This window comes from Gavialis gangeticus, unplaced genomic scaffold, assembly GCF_001723915.1.
Source record: "Gavialis gangeticus isolate Ggan-Ray unplaced genomic scaffold, GavGan_comp1, whole genome shotgun sequence".
NCBI classification, from domain to species: Eukaryota; Metazoa; Chordata; order Crocodylia; family Gavialidae; genus Gavialis; species Gavialis gangeticus.
In genome coordinates, this window is record NW_017729022.1 from 67,932,070 (window position 1) to 67,956,603 (window position 24,534).

The window sequence follows — 24,534 nt, forward strand, 5'->3', positions numbered from 1 at the left end:
GTGTGTGTGTGTGTGTGTGTACAATACACACACACAAAAAAATAAAATCTATGCATTTATTTTAACCAGGAACCAAGTTATACATAAAATATAAACCTTCCGGACAGATGTCAACACACAGTTCATTCTTGTCAAAGAGATGACAAGAACAAATGGGTTACAGACACTGGCAAACCCATTAAAAATGTGCTGAAACTACAAAATGTGAACCCAGATCTAGATTTCAAAGTGCTCTTAATATTCTGACCCAGTTATAAACACAGAAACCATTTCTAAAATTCAGATCTGGCTTTTGATTTTGAACAATCCCAGTCAGAGGAGGGGTTTTTAGCATGGGGTCATCTGTAATACAAATAGTTAGCACAAATCCTTCTACTCACTCAAATGCAATATGTTGTCTGTATCCTAACTAACTGCAGAACCTGAGCATATGGATCATTAACAAACTTGTTCTCAGTGGAGAAAACAGGAGGGCTAAATCTTCAACCCAGTAAAATGTAAGCATGTTCTGGTCCTAATCCTGAAATGTAGCATAAAGAAAAACTCTAGCCTTCAGTAATTTTTTATTATTATTGTTCTCAGATACCATGTTGGAAAAACAGGTTGCGATTCACATCAGGAAACCCTGATGCTGCCTTTTAAGTATTCAAATCCCCTTCATCCTCTGGCATCATCTGCACCAAGGGACTACTGGATTTTGTGAAGGAGTTTGTTTGCAACCACACACTGGGTTAGCATTTTTGTGCCTAATTATTGCTGTAGTCATGACTGGTGTAAAGGTTTAATAAAATTTGTGAGAAGAACAAGGACACTCAAGGAGAGATACACACATACCAATTCTCTCTATGTAAGAGGGGCTGTGCCTAACAGGATAAAAAAATATATCTTAGCATTTTTCTACTTTGTCTAAACAGATCCCTTTGCCCAATATATTTTAAGAAGAGTTAAAAGCACCAGCAGAATTTTTCTTTCCCCAGACTGTGTTTTCAGGTCTATTCAGATTCTTAAGCTGTACCACCAGTGTGCGTTTTGAGGTCCTTCCAGAAACAGGAAATTAAATAACGAGACTTATGCTTAGCAAATGCAATTCCTCCTCTGCTTCCTTACCCAAGGGGAAAAACAGTATATATGTGGAACTGAATAAGCTGACATACTATGGTTTATGCTGTTCTCAAGGAAAACAAGACCAAGGCAGTGCATCTTGTGTTCAGACTGACAGACAGGTTTATGATGCTGTTTACTTCCCATGAGACGGCTCCATAGTGGAATGCTTTCCAGCTCCCAAGAAGCCCTAGTGTCTCTTCCCCAAAAAAGCTTTACCCTTGAATTTCCCTGGGGAACAGAGCTGTCAGTAATGGTGAGGGTTCCAGAGAACAATGCACCTTGGATCCAGCCTACTTTGAAAATGAAGACCAAACTGAATTCATTACTCAGGGTGGGACTGGGAAGGAGCAGCATGGTAAGCAGAACTTATGAGGAACGTGTTGGTGCTAAGAAAGCATGCTGCTGCAGTCTTCTCCCACAGTTGTCTTCCCAGCGATGAGGTCTTAAAGGCTCCTGCTAGGCATTATTTCCATTAAGCAACAGATAGTGTTCCTTGCTGGAAGCTGTCATGCCATGTGAGCTGCTCCAAGATCACAGGACAAGCTATCCAGAGGGCCAAGAAGTGCCCTGGAAACTTGCTGTGCAAGCACTCACCAGCAAGGGGAGCTGGAGAGCGGCTGTCATTCCACTTGCCCACCTTCAGCAGTGCTGCTAAGAAGGGAGCTCTTCTCCCCTGGGTGAATGAGCTGTTCCCCAACTCTTGTCCAGAGCAGGAATGACTCATGTGAAGGCCTGGGGGGCAGAAGTGGCAGGGGAGACCCAAGTGAAGGGCTGCAGGACAAGAGTGACAGGGCTCCAACACTTCCAGGAGGCCTTTTGAGGTGCTTTTGTGTATGTACTTTTCCTCTCTCCCTGTCTTGCCCCCCAACCCACAGTTTTGCAGACAAATTCTGCCCCCCTCTCTCAGCTTCCTGTTATGTGCAAGTAAAACACGTTCTCTGAGCCTTTGCTTATACTCTAGCTCTCACAGGGAAGAGGTGCTAATGGTGCCTTAAAGAAGCAGACTGGAAGGCTGGTTGGCCAAAGGCAGGAAGAACGGTAAGTCATCATGACATCTCCTGTTGACCCTGGCACAGCAGAGTTCAGTGCAAGTCACAGATAATTCCCTTGTCTGCAGCAACCTGGATGGGTAGTGATAGGAAAGTCAGCCGCAAGGTGCATCCACTCTCCCAGCTAGTCATAAATGGAAGGCAAGCCCCAAGGATGTTGCTGTAGGTAGGCCCAGCATCAGCAAAGTTTCCAGAAAAGCTCTCAAACTACAACTGCCTTGATAATCTATTAGTGTGTATTATCCTCAGTCAGTGTGGGCTCCACCGTGGTAGTATTTCCCTCTACTCATAGGCATAAATCCTGTATTGCTGAAGCCAAGCTTTGGTCAGCTTCTCAGCCAAAGTTTGGCACAAGTGAGTGACTGCAGTTTTAATCATCTTTGATTATACAGATTAAAATGGGAGGAGGAGCTCTTATAACACCAGTCAAGGGGAAGATTGAGCGGTTGGGGAGCTGTGCTCAGTTGCCTAGCACTCCTCTTCACGTTAAATCCTAATTGTGGTAAACCGCAAACAGCAAACAAGAGCTGCATCTCCTTTGCATATTGTTGAGACTAGTCCGAGAAGGTTCACTGTTTCTCTCGGTGCCTGTACATAATTATTAAATAAGACCAAGGAGACAAGGGGCTCCTGTGACACTCCAGAGAGAGAGGTCTGAAGGTAGAAGTGGGGTTTCCATTCACTGCCCTTTGGATGGGGCCTTCAAGAAAGCAATTCTGACTCTTTCAGGCAATTTCTCTGGACTCCTGATCTGTGGCTCAGGTGGAACAGCTGAGGCTTTGTGTTGTAATTGCTTGTAGTGATTGCCAAAGAGAGATCCAACAGTACAAGAAGAGACTTTGCCTCTTTATTGATAATAAAAGACCATCCATCAGTGCTACAAGCACTGTTTCTCTTGCAAATCCGTTTGGAGATTTATAGCCTTCAAATGAAGTGGGCAAAGGAGAGAAGTGACTGAAGCATTTTTGTGCAGTTTCGTACATCATTGCAGCTACATATGCATTTCCCTTACAGGCAATGCTTCTGAGGGATTTAGATGCTCTGAGGCACAATCAGCATTTGTTTTACACAAGGGCTGCAGTTGGCCATGCATTGGGTGTGAGACACATACTCAGCAGCTCCTCATGTATTTTCCCCAAGTCTGCCTGGATGTCACAGAGTCCTACAAAGCTGCCAAGAAGCTGGAAAGTTACCCTGCAATGCTTTCTCCCCATCACTTAGGGATGCTACCATGCTGCCACTGATGGCAGAGAAACTGTCACTGCATCTCTGCTCTCAAGGCCTGCCCTGTTGGTTTCTCTCAGCATTGTGCTGTCTTGAGGAAGGGATGGTGGCTGATGGCTAGACCCAGATCTTGCTGTAGACATGACCCATATTTAGCGTATCTGCTACCTCCTTCAACCTTTTTTCACATCTTCCTACACCCTTCAAAGGATCTGGTAGCACCACAATATGCCCTGACACCCTGGTTGAGAATCACTGATGTAGCCATTGCTCTAAGAATAAAGTGTGTCCTGCCAATATAAGTGCAAGCATATTAGCCACCATGAGAGGTCTCCCTCCTCTGCCCCAAAATTGGAAATGGCAACATCTATCCCTAAAATAAACCAAACCTCTCACAGAATGTCCTGAGCTTTGCCTGGAATTACACAGACATGCTTTTAACAAAGAGGAGAAATCCTAGAGCCTGTCTTGCCAACCCTATCCATTTGAAAATCCTGAGTCAGGCCCCACAAAACGATGAGACGGGTTTAATTAAAAAAATTGCTATCAATTTGGCATTTATTTCCTTTCAATCATTTAATCCTGCACAGCAGAGATGCTTTTTCAAGCTTTTACCTCAAATGAGGGCTAGAAAGTTACTTTTTAAAGAAAAGAATTAAAGTCCTGAGACATAACTGCATGACTCCAAGAACAGGTGCTTTAAGAAGAAAATGCCAAATACTGGTCGAACCTTGATTAAACTGCAAAAGCCCACAAGAATATTTATCTACAGTCCCTCCTCTTCATCCTCTAGTGACTATGGGACATTCAGCCGTGGCGGTGACAGGGCTCATTAGTTCTGATACACAAAAGGTTTGGAAGGAGCTGCCCAAATCTTGGCATCAGTGCTTGCTGGATAGTAGTCAGACAGAGCAGGTTGTGGAGATAGACTGTTCTCTCCCCTTGGGATCAAACACAATCCTTGAGCTGTCATGCTGGTACAGTCTCCAAGACCTGCAGTACATGAGCAGTTTCCAAGAGCTTCTGTAAATAATGTGTGTGGCAGTAATCCTAATATGCTGACCACTGCACTGAGGCCTACCTTCAGGAGAAAGAATCACAAATATTGAATGGTTTGGAAATTAAATGAGCCATTCTGGGCTCAGCTCATGGTCAGAAAAACTCCTGCTTTCAGGAGTTTGTCACTGTGCTTGGCGTGCACACAACCACTAAATAATACTTAATTCTGGTCAGTTTAGAAAGAACCATTACTTCATGATGCTGACTTCCAGCAATTGCTCTTATTGAACTGTTGTTATTATGTAAGCTAACTTGGAAGTCAGAAATAATAATCTCCAACTCCATCCATCTTGGTTGTGGACAGAGGAAAAGTTTATGATGGTGCTGTCAGCGTCATGGTGGTAGAAAAAAGTGGCTGACGGACACCACAGACATGAAACCAGGATAATGCTGACCAACCTGGCAGAACATTGCTCCTGAAAGAATCAGGGGTAAAGAGTAAAACTCTACCTGTGTAAGTTGCACTGGTTTCATCCACCTGTTTCAATGCTAAGGTAGCAGTTTGCTAAATGCAAACAGGCTATTATGTGTCCCAGCTATAATAGTGCCTACTGTCTCAGAAGAGCTGCTTACATGTGTGTACCTGATCACACCATGCTTTAGACCAGTACATAAAGCTGATGCAATTACAGCATGGAATTGAACATCTGTTCATACCCATAGGAAACTGGAGGCCCTATTCAAGGTGTGTTTAGATCACAGTCATAATAGTGACCACAGTGCAGCTACCCAAGCTAACTTGGGTACCAGTCTAGCCATGGATTACTGCAGCTCAGCTCAGCTTAATTCACCCTATTTTTTGTTCAGGTTTTTCAGCCCAGGTTGTACTTCATGCTGTTGTTGCTAGACTGCTGCTAGTGCAGAATTGGCTAGATGAGAGTAGCTCAAGTGTTGCTACATTGTTGTCAAAGTTGTGACTGTAGTTTAGACATATCCAGTCAGGCTTCATGTCTGCACATAGAACAGAAGAAAACAAGGAATAGAAGGTAACCTGATGGACAAGAGCAAGGGTGGCAAAATCTCTGCATGTTACATATCATATTAGGGAGGCGGGGCAGGCAGCACAGATAAGGAAGGGAGCAGAAACAAAGTAGCAGATCAGGCAGGGAAATGGTTTAGGAGTGACACTTGGCAGGCCTAATTTGTGGCACACCTACCAAAAAGGTTGGCTCCCACAGGATTAGACCATACATCTCATATTGCGGGACTTCTCTTCAGCCTTTGATTTCAGCTTTTGATGTAGCTACACATGGAAATCTGCTCCCTCACTTCAGAAATACAGAAGAAGCTGGTGGACCTGCACTGACATAAGAATGAATGAAACCAAGACCTGACTCGGAGGACCTTTTCTGACCCCCAATTGTCTACAATATGAAATGACATGGGTTGCCCCATGGGCTGAAATGAATAGGCTGAAATCTCCTCCTAGATGAAGGTATCATTACATACAATCATTCAAAGGGGAAATCAAATCCTGGAGGAAAAGCAACTGGTTAAAACAGAATCCAGGAAGTAAGAGGTAATGATGAAGGGAGAAGGAAGCACTTTAAACGACTTATAACTCTGTGAAGGGTGTTTGCCTTCAGATGCCTGAGACTGAGACACCCATAGCCTGGGTGTTCTTTCTTTGTATCAAATATCCAATGTGAAATAAACCAGAGATGGGTAAAATATAGCCTGTGGGCTGGATCCAGCCTGCCATAAGGTTGTATCTGGCCCGCAGTGGGTCCCTCGGCCCTGCCTGGTCCAGGTGTGGGGGGCATCCCAGGCTGTGGTGCATGCAGCTGGTCCCTTTCTGTCCCCCAGCATGGCTGGGGCAGCATAGTGGCTGGACTCTGTTTCCTGGTAGTCCCAGTGGCAGCAGCTCCTTCAGGCTGCCACTGCTAGTATCGCCTCTGCTGCTGGACCCAGCCCCACTGCCTGGGCACTCCAGCCTGTCCGCCCTTCACCCACTGCTGCTGGCGGGCAGGGTCTCCATGGATCAGCTCAGGACCTGTGCAGGCAGGGTGTGCTCAGCTGAGCAGCTGGGATGGGGCCAGGGGTGGATGGGGAGCGAGATTGGTGGGTGCGGCCAGGGCTGGGGCTGGAATCACAGGGCAGTGATAGCATGGGGCTGGGGCTTAGGGAAAAGCTGTGATCAGCTGCCTGCATGCCCCTGTGATGGGCACTGGTCCCATTGTCAAGGGCATGCAGGCAGTGGATCACACCTCTGCCCCTGGGCCCCGACCCCACACTGTCACCACTCCATGATCCCAGCCCTGGTCTCCACCCCATCACTTGTCCCACACCCAGATGCCACTCCCTGCCTGCCTGCAGCCACATCCCATCCACCCAGCCGAGCATGTCCTGCCTACACAGGTCCCAGACTGGTGTCTATGGAGACCCTGGGGCTGGGGCCAGGTGGTGACAGCATGGGCCAGGCCCCAGGGCAGAGCCACTTAGGGAGTTTTGGTGACCTGTTCTGAGGTGGGGGGGAGGGGAGCAGGGGTGGTTCTGACCCAGCCTGCAACAGCTCACCAAAACTCCCCAAGTGGCCCTCCAGCCCAAATAATCCTCCACCCTAAAATAAACCCTTTTCCATAGAGCAGTGACCAAGAGACAGCACCCTACCTTCCCTGACAGATTTGGGGCTGGATGTTATGCTGCTCATGTTCAGGACCTCCACGCTTGAATGCATCATAGACAGAAACAAAGCCACCAACCTTGACAAAGCCCCGTTTGGTTGGCAGCACTGCAGCCTGCCTGCTAAACTTCACAGGATGCCAAGAGCACTTCTTCCCATCCGGCTCCTTTCTATTTCAGAACACAGCATACAACCCACATATGTGACCTAGTCCTTTGCTGAATACACATGGTTTGCACATTTTATTTAAAATAAATGTCCCTTCGCAAGGCGGTAGGGATGAAAGGGACATGCAAAGGTTTTCTTATGTTTACAATAAGAAATATGAAAGTCACTAATACCCTGATTCCCAGCTTGGGTGTAGCAGACAGGGAGAGCCAAAGGGAGCCCTCTGCAGCTGTATAATTCAAATCCAACCAGCTGTGGCCCAGATTAGTATGGCCAGCACCTGGGCAGCCCTAATTTGCTGCAGGGGAGAATCAGGAACATGTTCCTTTCATTCCCCTTACACAGGGGTAGGAAACAGCAGTTAGACTTGTACTGGGGGCCGTGAAGATGCCTTCATCAGATGTATGCCAGCAGAGAGTTTTTTCATACAGGGGGAGCTCTTGATAAGCCACCTCCATCTGCTTTAATTGGCGCAATGTGTCCCTAGTGGCCCTGACACCCTGGCCCAGGGGTTCTTAACTTTTTTGGACTTGAAGCACCCCTCACTGGGCTTGAGGTCCTCCTCTGTAACTTCTGTGAATTGAGTGGCACCCCCTTTCAAAAACTAGTGTACAGATTATGGTGCTTACCACCTTGCAGAGGGGTCTGGTAGTAGGGGTGGGGGACTGTCCAGTCAGGGACAAGCCTGAGCCTGTGCTTATTTCCTAACACCTCACTTATTTGCTCACACCACATACCACTCTTCAAAAGATCTGGTGGCACCTCAAGGTACCCCAGCACCCTGGCTGAGAATCACTGCACCAGCCCTTGGAGTCAATCATGAAGGACAGCTAGAGACACACAGGGAAATGCTGTCCAAGAGAAGTAGCTGTATTGAGTATTTCCAGCTCCTAGACTAGAAACAAACAGCAACTGTACCCCCATTCATCCACCCACTGCAAACGCATCATTGTGTGTGCGACTGTCAGGAAATGAAAATAATGGGGTAAAAATCACAGGAGAAAAGAAACTGGGGAGATACTGGGATAAAGGAGAGAAAGAAGGCAGAGACAAGCTACAAAGCCATAGACCAAGAACCTGACTGCTGCAGTGTGTGCAGTTGTGCTGGGAAGTGTTAAAATTATCTGGTGGGAAACTTCAATGCTGTAAACTCAGATAAGAAACTCAACATTTGGTTTTTATCTGAACTGATCCTGAACTCCAAGCCTGTGAGATTCCGCCAAACCACTACTATGCCTTTCCCTCCCCCTCTCCCCCAGTATGTATTTTTGCAGTGTGGAAACTGATTTTGCCTTATGCTTCTGAAACAATGTGTCACGAATCAATGCCATCAAATGATGCAATGTCACAAAGCGAGGTGCAGAACACAAAATGTACCACACAGAGCATTATTTTGTTTGGCTTCTTTTAATTAAGAAGCTTTAGGAAGATCCTTAAGAAAAGCCTGGAAAGTACCAGTTTCATAGCTCCAAAAATGAACATCTTTCCAAAACAAATCATCTAAAATGTATCAGACTGCATACACACTCTTCCAGCTGCCCTTTGTCCCACAGTTTATTTGAAGAATCATTTCTTGACTTTTTTTTTTTAAATCTTGCAATTATGGACACAATGCTTGATGACAAGCTGGGAGATACAAGACAGTTGCTACTCAGTAAGAAGAAATGAAAGCTTGGTGCTTGGATTAGGTGGAAATGAGATGTGCTAAGGTGCTACGATGCACTGAGTACAGATGAAACATTACAAGCAGCAAGATTTCAAATTAATGTCCTGAAGCTCTGCCTGGACAACCTTTTAATAAGCTGCAGCCTTTCTTTTGATCTCAGTGTTACAGACATGTACAGCCCAATTCTCAGTTACAGAGAGAGCTTTACATCACTCTGGTGGTCTAAACAGGACATAAATGTGCATACATTTCCTTTCCACTTGGAACAGCAGAAGCAGAATTAGTTTTGTGAAATCAGAACGAGAATTGGGTCCATACAGTTACACAAAAAACAAAGGAGCAGATTCTGACCCATATAAAGGCCCAAATCTTTTCCGGGAAATTACCTCTTCATTTCTACCCTGCTGAATTTTACACTGTGCTCTAGAGTCCCACTCCAGCCTGGAAGGACAGCTATATGAATGATGCAATGTCACAATAATGTGGCTATTATTTATTTTCTCCATGACCTGAACTTGATGGCTGCTTTAGATAAGCACCAATTTGTTCTTGATAATTAGTAAATACTCTAGGACACAATCACTGTTTGCTCTACCTTTACCTGGTTTAGAAACTTTAATTTCAGTGCAACTGAAAGCAGTCAGCAGTGATTTCCATGCACAAGCTAACAAAATATGACTTTAAAAATTGTATATTTCTATCATTCAGGATCATGATTTTATTATAATTTTCTGGTATTTTTATTTTTTTTAGGATGTTAAGATTTAAGGGTCTGGAGTAGAAATAATATTTGTTTACCCACAATTGTATCCATCAGCTCAAATCTCAAAGAGTTTGTAATTATGCCTTTTTAAAATAAGGAACCTGATTTTTCAGGCCTCCTTTTTTTAAAAACTGGAATAGAAAATTTTTGGTATCTCTAAACATGAGGCCCAAAATATTTACATTAAGGTGAAACAATTACAGACAATATTTGAAATATGAAGCTTTTGAGAGAGAGTTCTGAAATTCAGCATACTTCTTTAATAGAGTATTTGATAGGTGTCAACAGTAAAGCATTATGCCAGTCTCAAAGTAAAATATTATTCTATTTAGTGAGAAAGCATGTGGAAACCAGGATCAACAAAATACATCTGCTATGATGCAAGCTGTCGCAGTTAATCATGGATTTAAAACCATACATTCTGTGGTGGAGGACAGAATATGTACATCACCTACATCTGAGTAACAAATAATACTGCAAAATATGAGTTTGGTTTTGAATTTCCTCGTGTTTTATAACTAGCAGCTAGGCTGTGTAATAAAGCTATTAAGAAACTCTGATGAATAATTCCTGCTGAAACAAGTATCTCCCAGATTCCAGCATGCCCTCGGATGATACTTTTATCCATGCATATAGAAAGAAGGTAAAGCAGCACCTAAAAATACATACTGAGAATACAAACTTTAGGGCCTCAGTAGCAAACCAAAAGGTCATTTCTTGCTTATTACAAAAATGGGAATTGAATTATTTAGACCTACAACATCTTTGCATGAAGTAGATTTGAGTATTAAAATATGATTGTGCTGCAAGAGCTGTTTTTACCTGCAAGTGTAAATGTGCTGATTAAACCACTGCTGCAGAAAACAAGGCAGTGAAAAATACTTGCAGCCCTGTCAATTACATCTCAGCATTTTGCCACTGGAGCACAGAGAAGCAGACAATTAGCTGAAGACTTTGTTCCCTCATTAGAAAAGAGAACCTAACGGTAAAAGGAAAACCAAGATTTGATAAGCAGATGAAGGGCTTGACCCAGCTGCTAGATACTGAGGCACCCATTGCCATGCAGCTTCTAAAACTGGCTCATACAGGCGGGTGAACGAATATAGCAGCTGATTTAACAAACTGCAGAGAGAAGAGTCTGAGCATCCTGTATATCTAAGAGCCTTTTCTCTGCTGTTTAAATCACTGTCATTATGAGAGAGACAGGTTCTTCAGAACATCCTTTCTTTGTCCAGACTTACTTTAACTGTCGAGGCTCACAGTCAACTCCGGGTAGTAAGAGCCTTGCTGCTTGCCGTACATCATCGCTATCCACGGAGAAGCTACGACGGTAGCCTGCATGGGCCAAGGCAACCCTTATCCATTCCATCAGGGGTGGCAGCACGATGAAGGGCCTGGAAAGAGCAACACAAAAGTCAGTCCCATTAATAAACTAGCATCCACGTTAGGGCGCAAACCAGCGCAGCAAATTTTAGCCAGGTCCAAACCAATTTGATTCGCACCATTTTCAGAACAGGGTTATTTAGTAGTGAACCTTAAACCATTAGCTCAGGAACTGTGCATCTCTTTGACCAAATGTGTAGTTGCTCTGAAGTCGACACATCTGACTAGCAATCCACTTGCTTCAAGATGTTTATCAGGAAAAGCAAGCAGAATCCCTAGCACTAAAACACATCCCATTCTGGCTGATACATGCATGTCAGCCAGAGCTTCCTTCCTAATTAGCACTAGGGGGGGAGAAAGAGAGAGAGACAGACAGAAAGAAACCTCCTACATCTCTCAGCAGTCAAGGGAAGGAGAGCGAGGATAGGTGATCTGTGAGGAAATTTCCATTGGCAGTGTTATACTGATGCAACATCAGATTCTCATTCGTCTATTATTTTGTGGCTCCCTGCAACTTGATGAAGTGACTCATAAAATGCTGAGGACTGAGTGCTGCTGACCCTGCTGTATTTCTGAAGTATCTAGAGATTGCTTCCTGGATCACACAGCTAAATGTCTACTATTGTTCAAATCAAAACTGTTAAAGATGCAGCACTAAAAGTGGCAGAAATCACCCCCTGAGATTGTGAGATGTTAAAAAAAAAAAAATCATGTGCTCAACAGTCAATAGCAATTGGGCCCAAACACGCAGTCTCATTTTTTCAGTCTCCCTCCTCCTCCACTAAAGCTATGCCTACTTTACAATCAAAGTCCAGCCCTGTGCCTGTAAAGATGTGGATTTTAATTGTTATAAACTATTACAGAGACTGTGCTTTTCAGAGCTGTAACTTGACATTGGTGTCATGGGCAACACCAGGCTGGAGAGCACAGGGAGGGGTGGAAAGGCAGGACGTGAGCATTTACCTCCTTACACAGGGGCTGCTGTAGTTGTGGCAGTGGTATAGGCTGCTGCAAGCTCCCCAAATGGGAAATTCCTACACATCCGTTAAGACACCTCCTTTGTAACCTGTTGTCCACTTAGCCTTAAGACTAAGTCACAAAAAAACATCGAGTAGAATGAGAAGCCTCCATCTTTTGTATTGTCAGTTTTTCAGTCCTAACTTGGTTAAAAAAAAAAACATGGCTGGGTATCTCCAGAGGGTGGCCTATGTTACAAGGTAACACTGTTTATAGATACTTTGGTATCATGAAGCTATTCTGAATCAGTGTATGCAGCAGGGAACGGCCTCCCAGGCCGTCATAGGCTCTCTCCTCATTCTTGGCCCCACCATCTAGGTGAGGTCCAAGACGGGTGGCAAGAGGATGTCTGCGGTCCATGTCAGCACTGGAAGAATACTCCACAGCTGGGTGTAGAGGTTGAAGCAGAGTGTGTGTGCTGGGAGGGAGGGAGAGAGGGAAAGAAAGAGAGGGTAGAAATCCCTCCTATTTATCTCATCCTAAGGAGGCAGAAGTCTGTCCATACCAGCCTGGAAAACCCTGATGCTTCCTAGCTACAATGTTATTTAGATACGATGATATGTACATCTGTACAGTGGAGAGACCTACATCTGCTGTAGGTCTTTAACAGATGCAATGACATTAAAAGACTAAGTACAAGAGGCAAAATTAAAAATCACTATCCCAATGGCTGCTTTGATTTTACTGGTTTTATTTTCTTTTTTAACTCTCTTTCATTCTCCCTGCCGCCGTCTCTCACTTTCTCCATTCATATGAGGCACAGACAGAGGTGACAATTTTTGCCCAGTCTGGGCCCTGAAAGCACTCTACAGCTGTCAAACAGAAATGCATGGCTGCAGAGTACTTTAAAAGGGCCTGATCCAGAAAAAATCTGAACCCTTATTGCATGAAGGTTCAGATGAAGACACTCCAAAACGGACTGCCTTCAGTAACTTGGGTCTGCACGCAGGGCTGGGCTAACTGCAGCTGAGCCCTGCTCTGGTGCTATCTTCAGAATGAAAGTGGGGAAAGGTGGGTCCTCCAATCCCCCCACCCCACCTTCCAGCGCTGCTGGGGAAGCTTCAGAACGAGATCCCTCCACTCCTTTCCCCACCTCTCATTCTGAAAACAGAGCCAGGGTTGGGAGGAAGGAGAGGCATTGCTACAGGGAGAAAGGCTGGCTTGTAGCCACTCTAAACAACAGCTGGATTCCCCAGGTCCCAGGACCCAATAGTAAGCTTTTGTTGGGTCCTGTGGATCGTTGCAACTCATAGTACTTCCACAGTGAAGTGCCATGGGTTACAATAGGGAGCTGCACTTCTGTTGGCACCTATAGTCTATAAGGCTGCCTATTCATAGGTTCATATTGTAGAGCTGGAAGAGGCCTTAGAAGACCATCGGGTCCAGCCCCCTGCACCGAGCAGAAAAGACAACTGGGGTCAGGTGACCCCAGCAAGGTGACTGTCCAGTCTCCTCTTGAAGATTTCCAGGGTAGGCGACTGCACCACCTCTGCAAGGAGCTTATTCCAGTCTGGACACCCTAGCTGTGAAGAAATTTTTCCTAATGTTGAGCCCAGCTTCCTACCCACCTAACTGTCACAGTTAAGCCCACAATCCTCCAATTTTATCGTGAAAACATCATGGGATACCTGATCAAAAGCTTTTTGGAAGTCAAGGCATACAATGTCAACCTCCTCTCTCTTATGCAGGTGGTGAGTTACCTGATTATAACAGGAGATGAGGTTGGTATGAGGTTGAGATGAGGTTGGCCTGCCTGCAACAAAGCTATGCTGGCTGTCATTCAGAATCCTACCTTCAATAAGCCTATTGCACATAGACTCCTTAATGAATTTTTCCAGGATTTTCCCTATACACGTGCTCTAGGGGGCATTTTAATTAGAGTGGTTTCTGGACATTTAGATATGACAGTAGGTACATCCATCCCCGCAGGCCAGATAGAATGGTCTGGTGGGCTGTATTTGGCCCACAGACTATATTTTGCCCACCCCTGTTCCAGGTGATGTGTATCAAGGACCAGATAGAGGACTTGCATTCAGTGTTGGAAAAATCCTGTTCTAATTAAAAGAGTTTACCATCATGGGTACTAAGCCCTGCCTGTGTTTCAAAATGGCCATGGGGGCACTTTAACTAAAGCTCACATGGCAAGGTTTAGTTAAAACACCCCCACAGCCATATTGAAACATGGGGGAGCTTAATACATGTTTACGGTGAGGTGACGCTGGACCATTCTCATTAGAACATGACCTAGCACATCTATAGACAGCCCAAGGTGCTACCCTGTGTTGCCTATTGGCCCTTTATTCATTAGTTTACCACATGTGTTTCAATCATGGAAATGTTATTTATAAGCCAGTGCCATGACCCTCCTTAAATTTTTTGTCTGCTTCTTTTTCCCTCCTTCACTCTTCCCCTTTGCCTTGATATTTTTTTCTTTGTTTTCCCTTTCCTCTGTACTGCTTTTCAAAGACAGTTTAAAAAGTCTGGGTGGTGGAGTTACAGTCCTATTGAGCAAATACTTTATATTTTGCATACATAACCTTCCTCAAAACAAATCTAACCTAGAGCAACTGACTTAACATGATGGTGGGTCCTAACCTATCCTTTTCCTATCTTCAGCTTGAAAAATATGCAATTTACTCCCCTTGGGAAGACTATCCTTTCCACGACTGACAAAATGACTCTCTAGGGGACAGATTTTTCAAGAGCAACTCAAATTTAAGAGGACAAGAGCCACTGACTTTCATGAGACATCTGTTCCTAAATCTCTCAGTAGTTCTTCAAAAATCTCAGGAATTTTTCAATCATTTACTGACTGGGCATCTTTGTTCTTTTTTTCAAAATATTTTTTCCTCACTCTCTAGACAAGAGATGATTTGTTTCTGAGGCATTTTATATCCTAAATTGAAGGAAGCTGATAAGAAAAGATTACACCTTCCCAGGTGACTATGAGAAGAGTTCCATGAACCAGTTACTTCCAATGACAGTGGTGGTCACCATTTTCTAAACTGTGTTAATTTCAAATTAACACTTCAAATTTCAATCAAATTTCAATTTGAATTAAGGGTTAATAGACAATCATTGACCATCAGGGAAGTTTTCATGCATTTCTGCACTTCTGCAGTAGAGACAGCAGGGGGCACCTAGTGCTATACCTTGTGGTGGGCATAAGCAACTACAAGCCCTAGATAGTTGCTGCATATACATGTTAAGTAATACGGTTCAAATTTCCTACTTCAGATTGCCCTAGTTTGCAATAACTTTAATCCTCATTTAATGAGGAATAATTAATTCGGACTAGAGCCAATTTTAATTCAGACTACAGATGTCCCCAGATTAAACCTAGAAAAACATGATATCTATAAACAGCCTGTGTGAATAAAACTGCTAGCTGCTTTAACCAGAAACAGCTGTGAGTACTCTAAAGACCATAAGCTGCATTACAGATGTGCTGATTACCATGCATGCTTATAGCAGAGGACAGAGGAGGGCTGTAGTTTGACTTTAAACCTCTCAACGAGGAAAGCTAATGAATGGTAGATGACCGAGTGAGCAAAGGGACCAAGGACTTGGTTTTGGGAAGCTGAGTGATAGTTTACTAGGATCCTTGACATTCCATTTACTCCTAAACAGAACAGACCTAGTGATAAGGAAGGAGATGAAGTTCCCAAACAGGGAGTTAGGATCAAAGTGAATTGGTGGAATAAGGCCAGCACAGCCAGCAGCAGTTTAGACAGTAGAAAGGATTCTTACTGCTTACTACATCACACAAATTAGGCATTTGGGGTCCAAACAATAGCTCCTTGAAACCAGGACCATTGAATGTGTTTCTCTGTGGGACAGAAAGAAACATTTAAGGCTGAACGATATAAATACAGAGAAGATAAAACCTATCATTTGCAGATCAGTCCCCCCTGGCAATCTGAATGAGGTAGCCAGTGTGCCTTGGCTGAAGGAGAGCAAAGTACCTCAATACTTTTATTTTTTAAAAGAGGCAGGGAGCAATAACCATTCTGTATTTCTGCTTAAGCCTTGGAGCTTATGAAAGAAGAGTAGTATTAAATAGCTGGGAGCAGCAGTGGGGCACATCAGTATAAATTAATTATCATCATCACCTTTTGCAGGGATCTGAGGATGGCCCAGCCAAGTTACCTCAATCCAATCTATTTATTTCAGTCAAAGGTACAATGAGTGTACATACAACTCACTAGGCTACTGTGCAGCAAAAAAACCTTGAGTCACATTCCCTGCAATGTCACTACCCAACATCCTGTGGCAGCCATGTGGTTTGTGACTCCACAAGCCCAGACAACTTTAAAAAGATGTTCTAGGTCATGGGGTAGGCAATTATTTTGGCTGGAGGGCCGCTTACCAAGTTTTGGCAAGCTGTTGAGGGCATTTCCTGTCCCTTGACAGATGCCCTGCCCCCTGCTAGCCATCTTGGGACCTGAAGTCCCACTCCCTAACCCCTGACCTTTGCCACCAGAAGTCCCTCCCCTTGCCCCCTAGAAATATTCCTTTCAGCAAGGGGGTTTGCCCACTCAGAACCAGAAAAAATACCATATTATATTCTAAAAATCAACCATCTACTACAACATTCATTAATTTAGTTTCAAAAAATATTTCTACCCTGATTTACATGAATTTGTGTAGTGTACATAGAAGAGATTGCACAATAGCTTAAAATGAAGTCTTACTCTTGTATATTGTGGGAGGGTGTGGGGTATAGCTGGGTGGGTCTAGGTCTATGGGGGGCTGTGGGTATGTGGGGGAGGGTGTGGGTGTGTGATTTGTGGGGGGGTGGATAGGCATGGGTGTGTGTGGGGTGGGAGGCATGTGGGTGTGTGTGGATATGTGGGGTGTTGGTGGGTATGGGGTTTGTGGGGGACTGTGAGTGTGTGGGGAGAGGGTGGCTGGGGAGGGTGGCATGTGTGGAGGGGAAGGGTTTGCCCACAGCCCTCCTGCGGCAGGTAGTGCCCCTGCCAGCACTCCTCCAAACCCGGGCTCCGGGCTCCTGCCACTCCTGGCCCCAGGGCAGGGCCTTGCTGCTGTGTCTGCTGGCTCCTGCTGCTGGCTTCCTCTGGGTCCTACTGCCACTGTCTCCTGTCATCTTTGACAGGCAGTCAGAGGCAGATAAATATTAATTTTCGAAATTTTTTAGAGGCTCCGCAGGCCAGATAGAATGGTCTGGTGGGCTGATATGTATCAAGGACCAGATAGAGGACTTGGATTCATTGTTGGAAAAATCCTGTTTGCCTTTGAACCTAGCAGTGGTAGATGGTACACCGGAGAAAAGACATTAAATAAAAACTTTGGGAACAACAGAGGAAAAAGAATTGATAGCGACAAGACAGTCACCCATCAATGGAAATTAGATTGCTGCCTTTGGAAATGAAAATAGTTTAGACTAATCTGGGGGGCAAATCTGGAAGGTTTTGAGAGGTCTTCTAAAGGCAAACAATGATTTATGCTAATAGTGCTGACTAGGTAAATCTAAAGACTCAGTGGGAAGTAGCATTCATCATGGTCTATGAGCAGTAATTCTTTGGGAGTGCAAGCAGGTTTAGCTTTGCTATCATGACCAGAAGTATTACAACATGAAGGAAAGGGAATAAAAAGGGACTGAAGAACATATACAGAAGTTACATTTGTCACACGGTTGGCCCCATGAAAGTGTGCTGCAGCTGTGCCCTTACAGAAGTGCATGGCTGCGCAGCATTTTAAAGTGCCCAATCACACAACAATCTGAACCCTCATTTCATGAGGGTTCTGATGAAGGCACTCCAAAGCGGAGTGTTTTCATTAACGTCTGTCACTGCATGCCAGAAGCAGGGCCGGGCTGATACAGTCTAGCACTGCCCTTAGTGCTGTCTTCAAAATGGGAGGGAGTTCCATGTGGGTTTTGCCCAGCCTGCACTGGAGGGTGAGGCAGGTGGATTGGAGCCCCCAAACCGATTTCCCTCCCCTACTATCCTATTCTGAAGACAGCACTGGAGCTGGAGGTGGAGGGGGCGAGGCAGGGCTAGGGGACAGCAGCTGCTTCAATCTGAAGCTTGATCCCTCAACCCCCAGACCCAATAGCAAACGTCTGGTGGGAATGCTGTAACTCACGGTGCTTCCTGTGAAGTGCCAAGAGTTACAGTGGAAAGCTGTACAGCTGTCAGTGCCCACTGCATCAAGGAAGGATGGCCACAGAAGTCTGTGCATGGTTCCAGCAACTTTTAAACTGAAAGGGGTTTGTAATGATTCTTGTGATTGGTTGCTGGCCCAGTATACAGGGTGTTTATAAAGTCCATGTGCAACTTTAAACTTTAATACTTTGGATATACACATGATAGGAGCAATCTATAAATGGCAACTGAAAGCAGAATTCATTAAGTTTTTACCATAGCATAAGCTTTTTTATCCATTTTATTTCAGACCTTGCAACTGAAAATGAAAATAAGTTCCAATTCCAAGATGAATTGGAAAATCAGATTTTACAATGTATTACAAAATACATGGTGGTTATGTTGAAGTCTAGAAATTTGAGCTGTATTGTATTAAAACTTAATGAATTCTGCTTTCAATCACCATTAACAGTTTGCTTCTATCATGTGTATAACCAAAGTTATTGAAGTTTAAAGTTGAACAAAGACTTTATAAACACCCTGTACTTATGCCCAAAACTTAGTTGAAAAAAAAATGAATCAGACACTGGAAACGTTAGGGTAAAATTCAGTGAGGTAAGCATATGATGAGTCACAGAAATGGAGTTTACCTTTATCTCACCTTTCTGTATGAATCATAGGACACAATGGAAGGTGCACACACGCCTGGGCATTGAACTAGGGAGAAGAAATTAGCTTACCCTCCCTGCAGCCCTTTAAACCTCAACCTAGAAACTTGGCCTTGTAGACAATATGGCCCTTTTTATTTATATTGTATTTATAAACAAGTAACAGATTTCATGGCTTTTAGCTAATAGACTATACCATATTATTTTATTTTTCATATATTTCATCCTCTAAACTTAAAAAAGAAATGGATTCAAATGGACTGTATGGTAAAAGCTGGAATAGTACAATCAGTAGTTTACAGAAATTGGCTCAAGATTTTGTTTGATGGCTCGTTTCAAACAAAAAGTAGCTCCTTTCTATATGTAGAGGCATGGAATTTACCCCTACTGTTTTATGTTATTTTTCATGAAGGGAAAAAAACCCCAGGATGGTATACCTAAACACTCAGAGTCATATTTTGAGGAGAGAACCAAATGTGGTCTAGTGAAATAGGCTAAAAATACCTTCCAAGGGTCTATGCATGCTGTGAAAGGTTGTGGGGGTTTTTTTGTTTGGTTTTTGTTTTGTTTTTTTAAACTGTTTGTACACCAAGAAAGAGCAAGGAATATAAAGTTATAGGGCGATTGCAATCTATGTGATAACATGACAACAGCATAATGCACACCTTACTTTCCTAATCACTGGGAGAAAATACTGTCATGCAAATATACTGTGTTATTAGCATAAGTAATTGGCATATCTTCTCTAAACAAAAGGAGATTATAAATTGAAGGTTTAGCTGCTACTTTTTGTTCCTTGTCATTGTATTCAAGATCAGGCATGTAGCAAAGCAGTCGTCATCTTACGCTTTTCAGAAACGTCTATTTTAATTAATATAGCAGAGATGAATATTCTGGACTAGATTCTGAGTGCACAGAGGGATAAATCTAGAGTATCCTCATTGTCTTCAATCAGGATAAGATTAGATTCTGGACTAATGGCCATGGCCCCAGTTGGAAACAGACTCAAGACAGTGCTTAAACCTGGGCTTAATTTTAAGTAAGCGTTTAAATCCTATTTCAGTCAATGTACTTATATTAAGCACACACTTAATGTGTGTCTGATGTTTCCTGAGCTCCTTCTGAAGGAAGAACATTATTTTGACTTGTGCTTTCAAATAAGGATGCAGAGGAAGCTCTCTGTAAGGTTCCATCTCCTGTATGGAATGGCTGAAAGGGACTTGTCTGCTTTTCTGACCTGTGTATTAAATCGTTCCCCAAAATCTCTCTTAGATCTGGCAACACCCTACCACCATCATAGTACAATTCTTCTCCCATGAGGCAGATTTTTTCAGTGGTAGGACCAATGCTGGGACATTATGCTTCTGGGCTCCTCATGTCATAGGTTTCTTTCTTATTCTGGAGGCTGATGTGTCCCAGAATACAATATGCTCACATGGAATGGACCAAATGATAAAAAAGGTAAATCACCAAAACAAATCTTAATAATTAAGTGGGTCCTTAATATAATACACAGTCTACTTATTATTTATAATAATGTTGCTTCAGCTGTTTGAGATGTCATAAGGAATCCTTTTTCTTTGTAATGTTCCACTTGCCTCAAATATGCCAGGCAACTGACACACACTGTTCTCCCCTCTGTGTTTCCTGGCATACTGAGAGATTTAAACCCGCCTGCTTGTTCATATAATGTCGCAGGCTTTCTTCTTTGTTTATTGTTATCACTGGCAAGATAACTACAAAAAAATCACAAGAAACAGATGGCTAAGAAGAGAATGAATAATATGCATTCTACCAGAGGTGTAGCTGGGCAGTTTTGCGCCCTGGGCAGTGGCAGGGCGTGGAGCAGCTGCTATTTTTGTGACTCCCTGAGTTGGCACCTGGGGCTAGTGTCCTGCTTGCTCCCCTCTTAGTTACACTGCTGCCTTCTACCATCCCATATGCTACCTTATTCATTTCACATAGGTCTGTCAAAGCCCAGGGTAAAGCTCCCCTTCGGGATGCTCCAGATTGCTGTGTATGGGTCCCAATGGGCTTCAGCCCATGTGTTCTCAAACCTCCTTTAGTCTAAATAAGCTGCAGTGTTACCTCTTTTCTTGGCTTTTTTGGCATACATCCTGGGACTAGACTTACTGTGGGCCCTGCACAGAAATAGGCAGCCTAGTTGCTTTGGGCCCTTGGGAACAGTGCCAGATTTCCCAATAGCTCAGTAACTTAAACTCACCTTTTTCCTGAGTTCCACTTGCCTGACAGCTCACCTCTTCAGGGACACATGAAAGGGGGAGCACATCATGCACAAGCTTTGCAAACAGTTCCACAAACTGATCAGCAATCCTTCTAGACCTTAGCAGCACAAAAACAGATCTAGACAAAAACGTGTACACATTCCCTTGCATCAAATTTCCTCACTACTGCTGAACACTCTTTGGTCTTAGGTCAGAGTCTTTTAAAATGTCCATGGGACCTCCCCTACTGTGCATGGCTTCTCTTTACTTTCTAGCCAACTCTCCTTTTTATTTGGCTGGATCCCTCTGCCAAAAGAGCTTGGCCTTCTGTTTCCTGCTGCTTTATCTCTGGGCGTTCTTTTGAGTTCCTCTTTGCCAGATGACTTCTTACTCAACTTTTTCAGATCCCCACTAAATGAATGCTTGCTTAGATACCTTGTCTTCCCTCCCTGCTCCCACCTAGATGTTCAACCTTAAACTGGTTCTGCTGGGTGGGAGCCACCTCATTGTCCAAGGATGTTCCATTTGAATGGACACTCATCACAGTTTAAAGTCTAATGAACCTTCATTGTTAGGTCTGTTTTAGGTTCAAGAATTATTCCTGTCATCAGCTTTATATTTACAGGACGATCTTCCAGAGTTACTGTCCTTTAAGAACCAAACTTTACTCCATGTTCATACAGATTATTATTAGAAAGTTATTAGAGAAAGGCTGGCCTGCTGGTTTGAGTTCAGGACTGGGAATGAGAAACTCATGAGTTTTAGTCCTGATTTAGACATGGACTTCTGCTGCAACCTCAGAAAAACTACTTGCCGTCCTGCCTCAGTTTCACTACTTGTAAATTTGAATAATAACATGCACTCCCTTAATTTCCAAGACTACCATGAGATTTTATCATTAGTAGTACTACTACAAGTACTTGTATTAGTGCAACATCTGGGATCCACAGTTACAGAGCCAGGCCTCCTTGGGCAAGTTGTTTAATTAGTACACTAATTCACCAGAAATGTTAATGATGACTGGAGTGGAAAACGCTGGTAGAGTTATGATATTGCTCAATGTGAGTAAGGATGGCAGAGATGAAGTGTGCTAATTATTATTTAGTTAAGACAACAATGAAGTAAAAATAGTTACCAATGTAACTGAAAAGGGGGCAATAGCATTTAAATAAGAGCATTCCTGCCTATACCCTTACAAGAAAAGTTATATTAAGTTACAGTCTTATACCAATAACTCCAAAGTTATGAATGGCAAGGCACCTTCATTCCAAGCCTTAAATTTTAGGATGTTCCACTTTAAAAAGTAAAAGAAAAAAGCCCTTTAGACTGAATTTTTTTTTCTCTCTGAAATCAAAAGTTTCACTTTAGTTTAGAAAGTCTGATAAAACACTTTTGGACCATTTTTAGAATTAACAGAGCATGCAAAATTGTGTTTCTCCAATGATCAACACAATTTTTGATACTTCCTTGTTCTCAGAAGGACTAAACAAGATTCTATGCTTATGTCTTCAGTTGCAGTTTCGTCTTCCAAGGAGACAAGTCTGAAGCCAATGCGTGCATATTCTTGCAAGGGGATCCAAGAGCATAATGGATCCATGTACCACTGATGTTAACAGCACTCAGCTCTACATTTGGAGAAGGACCAATGTAGTAGATTTTGATAGACAGAGCCCTGGTTAAGAATAATCTATATTATCAATGTCTGAAGAACACCTACTATGCCTGCACAGCATGCTATTTTTTATTTAGATTAAAATATAAAGCCTTCTCTCACTAACACAGGCCAGCATCACTGAATTGAATGGATCTGGATCTTTGGCTTTATATTCTAGCATATCAAGATTTCAGTGCCCTAGTCTACACAGAAATATGTGGAAGTTGATAGTATTTCAACATGCAGTCACACTGCTTTTTCCTATCCTACAAAGTACTGAGGAAGTATAAAAAATGTATATTAATTCAATTAATGGTTGAAATTTTAAGTGCAAGAGAGTCAAAGTTATGCTTTGTGTAGCAACTGTAACTCTAATACACTGTACAGGCAATATTGGCATTAAAACTGACCCGTGATAGAGTGATACAGATAGACTAAAAGTAGCCAGAATAACATGGGCTGTGGACAGCACAACTTTGAAAGTCATGGGTGATGTATCATTTTGTTAATGTTGCATTAGCAGAGTTTTCTGCATTAAAAAAAAAATATCATTCACACAAACTGCTCAAGTCTAGCTTGATAAATTAGATTTTGCACAAGGTACAAGACCAGCAAGGATATACTTTCTGACAGCTAAACTATAAATCCTGCCTAAAATATTTTCTATAACATGCAATCTAGCATACTGCAGGAAGCTGCCAATACTGTTACTTCTGAAGGGCTTAAAAAACTGGAAAGGTTGGCATTTAAATACAAGCAAACAAACAAAAAGATTAACCAGGTCTTTATTTTTATAGTTCCTCATGAAATCCTTGGCTTCTCTTGAGTCAGCGGCAGTTTTACCATCAGCTGAGCATTTCACCATCTCACCTTAATCAAGAAAATTACCTGAAGCTGAGTTGTTGTTCATCTGTGTGCCTGATCATTTACTCCATTACTCCTGTCCTTTTCTCAGGCCTGGCATATCCCTACATTTTGTATCAGTATTTTTAGTCAAAGAGGTGATTTTTAATGGAAATAGTTACATGGATGCACCCCTAACACAGAAGCAGTTACATCCGAATAAAGGTAGCTTCTAACAGTTTAGCCTTCCCCCTTATTCATCCAGGAATAAGCTATATTGGTCTGTGTCCTTTTATACAAGTATCACTACCTCCACATGAAAGGAATCATATTGCTTTAACTGGCAAGGCCTGCATATTGCATGTTCACTGTGGTGTTAATAATGAAGGGAGACCTACGATGGGCTGGACACACAACTAGCATGCATGACACAGAAATGTTCAAGCTAGGGCTGTGCGAAACTTCGGCAGCCATATCATTTTGTAGGTGTTTTAGTCTGTTTTGACAGCTGAAACACTGAATTCAAAACAAAACAGAAGACTCCAAAACGTCTCTGAAATGAAATGGAAACATCCAAAATGTTTCAGAAATGTTTCAGATGTTTTGGAGCCGGGCTTGCAGGGAAACAGAAACTAAGAAGAGGGAGAGGGAAGAGGGGCGGAAGGACTGCTCTGATACTGACATCTGTCGCTGGCCAGTGTCTGCGATCTGTCCCTGAGGTCCCTTCCAATCCCAGTGCTCTGGGGGAGGGATGGCAGCCTGCTGTCATCCTGCATACAGATCTGGGGGCCTACACCCCACGGGAGGAATGTCGCACAGCTCCGCAGGGCTCCCGGGGCGGGGTGCAGGCCCCCGGATCTATGTGCGGGATGACAGCATCCTGCCACTGCTGGCTGGGGCCAGAGCCAGCACCCAGGTCTGATCAGCACAACCAGCACCAAGCACAGCACGGGGAGCCAGATCCCCTCCAGATTCAAGGTA

General features: G+C 43.4%; 1 protein-coding gene across 1 annotated transcript in view; it reads right to left on the reverse strand.

The window, feature by feature from the left end:
* The window catches only part of BTBD11 (BTB domain containing 11), a 356,390-nt gene that overhangs the window by 58,634 nt on the left and 273,222 nt on the right, over nucleotides 1-24,534 (reverse strand). Inside the window, exon 5 of the mRNA XM_019515813.1 lies at nucleotides 10,898-11,050. Within this exon, the coding sequence (XP_019371358.1) occupies nucleotides 10,898-11,050 (153 nt within the window). The remainder of the gene's footprint in view (nucleotides 1-10,897; nucleotides 11,051-24,534) is intronic.